This window comes from Numenius arquata, chromosome 14 (assembly GCF_964106895.1).
Source record: "Numenius arquata chromosome 14, bNumArq3.hap1.1, whole genome shotgun sequence".
Lineage (NCBI taxonomy): Eukaryota > Metazoa > Chordata > Aves > Charadriiformes > Scolopacidae > Numenius > Numenius arquata.
The window spans coordinates 18,954,644-18,960,199 of record NC_133589.1 but is presented as its reverse complement, the minus strand read 5'-3'; the positions used below and the strand labels follow the sequence as shown (position 1 = coordinate 18,960,199).

The 5,556-nt window shown below is 57.1% G+C and overlaps 1 protein-coding gene across 1 annotated transcript; it reads left to right on the top strand.

Annotated features, from left to right (window-relative positions):
* The first annotated feature begins 2,080 nt into the window (after positions 1–2,080).
* Positions 2,081–4,509, top strand: MRPS34 (mitochondrial ribosomal protein S34). The gene is made up of 3 exons (XM_074158544.1): positions 2,081–2,474; positions 2,552–2,594; positions 3,428–4,509. Exons 1-3 carry the CDS (start codon positions 2,157–2,159, stop codon positions 3,700–3,702), a joined length of 636 nt encoding a protein of 211 aa, XP_074014645.1. The 5' UTR covers positions 2,081–2,156; the 3' UTR covers positions 3,703–4,509.
* The last annotated feature ends 1,047 nt before the right edge of the window (positions 4,510–5,556 follow it).

Here is a 5,556-nt window from a genome sequence, read left to right as displayed (position 1 = left end):
CCGCGCAAAGGCCGCTGGGACAGGACGGCACCCGCTGCGGGGGAAGGGAGGGGTGCGACAGCGGGGATTGGGCAGCCCCAGTCACGTGGGCGGGCGGGCCGTCACCGGCCCCGCCCCCGAGGCGTGACTGCGGCTGCGGCGCCGATTGGACGCGCCGTGTCGTGATGACGTTCGGCAGGCGCGGCGCGGGGCGGGGTCTGCCCCGGGCCCCGCCCGCCTCAGGAGCCGGCGGTTGGCGGCGCTGGGCCGAGCGCCGCGGGGGACGCGGCCGTGGCGGTCAGCGGGTCGCTGCTGCTTCGCCAGGCTGCCCCGGCGGCACCCCCGGAGCGAAGGGGTTTGATGGGAGGTGTCGCCTTACGGAGAGCGGACGTACTGCTGTGGCCGCCCGAGGGCGGCTGCTGTCGGCCGCCGCCTCCCGCGCCGGCTGGGCGCCGGGAGGCTCCTGTGGCCCGCGCTCGTGGCTCCCGGTGACCCCCTTAGGCCAGCTCAGGGGTGGCGGGTTTAGAGCCTGGTCTGCGCTCGCGCGGCCGCTGCAGCAGCCGGGGGGGTGCCGTCTGTGCCCGGCTGCCGTAGAGCTGCATGGCTTGTCCCGATGACGCGCTGCGTTTGGTGTTGCCCTGCCTGTCGGCGCGTCCAACTAAGCCAATTTCACAATTTTTCGAGTATCATTGTGTCCTCTTCCACTCTGTGCCCCCACAGAAGCCTGAGCGTAGTCTCCTTAAAGAGCATGAGTTTGATACCTGTGCTGCATGGACCTAGATCAGAACCATCCACTCCGCCCCCTGGAATAAGTGGTCTAATTGCTCTGCTTTTTCTCCCGGATTTGGGTAGATTGAGGTCGAGTCAATTGTATTCTAAATTGGTGTTTGTCAATGTAACCTCCTAGTGTATATCCTCCTTGTTAAAAATCCCCTGTCCTTTTTCAAGAGAGACACACCGTGTTAGGAGAAAATGTCCTGGTTTAAGAGCGTTAGCAAACTTTAAAAATGGGTGTTTTACTTTTTTTGTTGTGTAACACACACCTCCTGCCCCCCACTTTTCGCCCACATGTTGACGTTGGCTGCTGACAAAAGCCAGCCTGTGTGTGCCTGAATGCCTTCGGTAAAGGACTCAACAGCAGTACTAGGATGGATGCCTTTCCTTCAATATAACATACAGGTTTAAAAACAAATAAAACAAAAAACTTTTTTCCTGACAGGTTTAATTTGCCAGTCTGTAGCCAAACGCCAGGGCTAACACAGCCAGACCTGCATCACTCTCTGCCCTGTACACGACACCGCAGGCCAGGAGATGCCCGAGCAGCGGCACCGCTGCCTGCCCGGGTGAGGGGCCGCCTCATGGGACGCTGTGCGCCCCCCACCCCAACCTGAGCCCCGGCTCCTGTGACCTGCCCAAGCGACCACCGCCCACAGTGGTCACAACAGCTGCGTCTGGTTGTGATGGCGGCATCCGGCTCCAAGGTGGTTTTGGGGAGATGGGTAACAACAGCCGCGGGCTGACTAGGGAAATGCAGCCACCTCACCACAGCGCTGCTGCTGTGCTCCACGTGCGAATATGGTCAGTCACCGTACCCCTGCAAGTAGTACACAGCCCAGGAGCTCTCCTGCGGGCCAGGACCTCCCCCAGGCAGGGTTACTGCTGGAGATGCAGAGATGCTGCAACAGATCCTCCACGAGTTGTTTATAGCACGCTGAACTTTGAAATCTTAGATAAGCGAATTAAAGGATGGGTTGTGCCTATAGAATCCTTTGGCTATAAGCCGGTGACCGCGTCTGGGACCAGGACTGGGACTGGGACTGGGACTGGGACTGGGACTGGGACCAGCCGCGCCCCGGCTCCCTTGAGGCGGCGTCCGGGCAGGCAGGGGGTCCTCTGCAGACCTCCGCTCCCTGACAGCTCTGGCCCGGGTCTCCGTGCGGTAACGGCCCCCGCCACGCCCACCGCCGAACGGCTGCTTCGGATCAATAACTAGATCGCGGCTCCTCCCCCAGGAGCCAAGCCCCTTCCGCCGCACCCGGCCCGTCCCCCCGGGCGGCGGGGCCGCGCTCGGGCGTTCCGGGAGCTCGCGCGTTCCGCGGAGAGGGGCGGCTTCCGGGCGGAGCGGCAGCGGCGCGGCCCGTCCCGGTCCCGTCCCGTTGCAGCGCGCGGCCGGCGCCATGGCCCGCAAGAAGCTGCACCGCCCGATCGCCGCCATGGCCAGGAAGATCCGCGAGTACCGGGCGCTGAAGAACCGGCCACGGGACTCGCAGCGCTTCGCCCTGGACTACGAGACGATGCGGCGGCCGCTGACCCAGAAGCGGCTGCCGGTGCGGGCCTGGGAGGACGCGCGGAGCGAGAACCGGCTGCTGGCGCTGCTCTGCCGCCTGCCGCGCTTCGGCGTGGGCCGCACCGTCACCCGCAAGTCTTGGCTGTGGGCCCACGACGAGCCCTGCTACTGGGTGATCGCCAAGGTGAAGGCGGACTACACGGCCGAGGTAACCCCCGCCCCCGGCGGCCGCCAGCCCCGGCCCTCCCCCCTCCCCTCCTTAGCGGGCCCTTGTTTTTCTTGCAGAACATGGATCACGGAAGAGCCTGGGGGTTCCTGACCTTCAGAGGTGAGGCCGGCTCAGTCCCCGCGCGCGGGGCTCGGGGAGCGCGGCTGCGGGCGGGACCCCCCCGAGATAACGGGGGTGCGGGAGGGCGGCGAGAATACCGCGGCCTTCCCGCCCGGGAAGCGGGCTCCTCTCGGACCTGCTGGTGGGGAAGGACTTTCCCCGTGTTCCAGCTTCAGCGGCCGGGGTCCGGCCCGCGGGGAGCGCCGTGGCCGCCCCGGCTCAGGCCGGGGAGTGGGTGAGGCGAGGGGCTGGCCGGAGAGCTGGAAAGCCAGACGCAGAATGAACACGTGAGGATCTTGCAGGTAAAATCATCGGTAAAACAGGAGCGATGGCAAGTAAAATTCGGTTACTGGGATTTTAAATTAACATTTGGAGTTGAGTGAGTGAACTTCCCTTTTTTAAAGCTGCTTTAAAAGGCTTTATTAGGCACGTGATGGTCACCTGGAGTTTCCGAAACATTTCTCATTCAAAGTTTTTAAAGTTGTTGGGTATTTTTAACATTACATTTCCCAGGGAACTTCAATAAGTTTAGAGAAAAATGACTCTGGTTCCTTAGCCATGGAAACTGAACCAGAGAGAGATGAAGTGACATTTTAAATTAAGAGAATTGGAACTTGCCTGTAGTCCTTTCAGCCTGTTTCTGGTTTGATTTCTGAGGACAGACGTGGGATCCCATAGTACAGCAGGGAATGCACCATCCGAACCTTTGAAAACGTCCTTTACTGTTGCCTGGTGCAGCGCTTTTGGTCCTGGAGAACAGACACTTGCCGCGTTTCTCAGAGGGAGTTTGTTGTCGATAGTGTTGTCCAGTGGTGTTCATCATCTTTTTTCAGGCAAAACCGAAGAAGAAATGAGAGAGATTGACAAAGTCATGTACCATGACTGGCGTATGGTGCCCAAGCACGAGGAGGAGGCCTTCAAGAAATTCACCCCGGTGCCAGAAGAGACCATTCGGTACCTCCCGTACCCGCCCCTGCTCCGAGCCATGATCCTTGCGCAGCGGCAGAAGGAGGGAAAACCCATCACAGAGGAGCCAATGATTGATCTGGAGAAGGTCATGGCCTCTCCCCTTTGGTGTGCAAAGAAATCTGCAGGGACACCAGTATAAAGACTTGTTTTATGTCCTGAGCTTCCCGTGTGCTCTCACTGCGTGTTAAAAGCACGGCATCTTACAGCAGACCCCCGTGTCCACTGTGGTATGATGCATCCAGGTTTCCTACCTTTCTCCCCCGCCCTGTGCAGTGACCTCATCTGAAAGGAAAGCTGTAGATATATTCTTTTTTTTTTTTTTTCCCATAACTGTGGTCTCAGCAGAAGAACCTTCTTGTTACCCTGTACAGTCTCTGAGTGCATAGGTCCTGTCATCCAGCTACAGTTCTTTGGAGCACCATTTCCTCTGTAGCCTAAAAATTAGGTTTTTAAACATTTTTCAGATTGGGTCCTACATAAATCACAGAAAAATGACTGAGAATAGCACATTATTTTACGGAGCTGTGTATGAATGTATCTACTAACGAAAATAAATATTTTCTTATTTCTACAGCACAGTTCTAAGAAAACTTGGTATTATTTTCAGTGTGCGGAGATCATCATGAGGCCCAAGTGCAGAGCCATTAGCTTGCCAAATACAGGCACAGCATCGGATTCCTTTTTACCGCTGCAGAATCATCTGTTACATACGATGGCAGTGAATGCAATGGGAGAAACAGAACATGACTTTAGATCCTAAGCTTATTCACAGATACCCATCTCTTATTCCCAGAGATGGCTGTCAGGAGATAAATAATTTTAATGCTGGTGATGCAAAGTATACAGGATTGGCTCTATTTGAAACCCATCGCGAATTACCTCCTGTTCCAGTGCAGCGTGTTGCCGTGAACATTAAAACATGCAACCCCTTAGTGCGGTTCTTAGCATTTAATTTTCTCTTTTGGTGGCTGTGGATTCTGCTGCTGCGTCGGGAACTGTGGGAAGGTCTGGTCTGGGTGTGGGTGGAGGAGGCACAAGGGCTGTTCTGGTCTGTAACCCTACAGATCAGCTCCCTGCAGAAGCAGTTGTTTAGCTCCCTTGCGCAGTAGGTAGTCAGGAGGTGCTGCTCCATTTGCTGCAGCATCACAAGATCGCAAGTAGCCTGAAGGGATTTACTGAGGGAAAGCAAAAACTGGACTCTGTGCTTTGCCCAGTGCACACGGCAGGCCCGGGGGGAGAGGGGAACATGTGGCTCCAGCCACCAGGAAAAAGGCTGTCATCAGGCAGGAGCAAACGGATTGACATCAGCTGCCTGGCCTTCCTCCCCAGAGGCTCCTGAAGGATTAAGCTGCTATGGGATATAAGGGAAGGCTTTTCTCACAAGTTAAAAGCTGGTCCAGTGACAAAGTGGGAAGGCCGGGAAGAGCTGGGCTCTTGTCCCTCTGTTGTGGCAGGAGCGTAGGAGGCCACGTGCCATGGCTGGCTCACTGGCCTCAGAAGCAATGGGAGAGTCCAGGGGACGGAAAATCCAGAGTGTTGCTTAAGGCACAAACAGTCTGAGGCTGTGACACTTCCCGCTGCAGCTGCTGGAAAAGAGCTGCTCTGGTTTCCACAACCTCTGCTGGGCCGAGCTGGTGCCTCACTGTCCATACCATGATCGAAGTGCTACTGAACCAGCACACAAACCAAGGATGAGTGAGGTGGGACAGAAGGTGTAGATGTGAGTTAGATGGGACAAGCAGAACCATGTAGTCCTCTGTCCTGTGTAGGCAGGAGCTGAACACAGCCTTGGCACGAGCAGCGCCCTCACTGACAGGGCACAGGCCCACAGTCTGACCACAGTGGGCTGAGCCAAGTGCTGGGAACAGGGTCTGTCAACAGGCCCAGACAAGGCAAAAAATAGCCTACAACCAGCGCCCGTCCAGGGAGCCCAGCCAAGAGCAAAAGGAGGTGGAGATAACACACCATAAGGCATAGTATCATACAATAGCTT

Coding starts and splice junctions, on each gene's coding strand:
- MRPS34 (XM_074158544.1), top strand. CDS start 2,157: ATGGCCCGCAAGAAGCTGCACCGCCCGATCGCCGCCATGGCCAGGAAG. Junction 2,475..2,551: donor AGGCGGACTACACGGCCGAG/GTAACCCCCGCC, acceptor TTTTTCTTGCAG/AACATGGATCACGGAAGAGC. Junction 2,595..3,427: donor GGGGTTCCTGACCTTCAGAG/GTGAGGCCGGCT, acceptor ATCTTTTTTCAG/GCAAAACCGAAGAAGAAATG.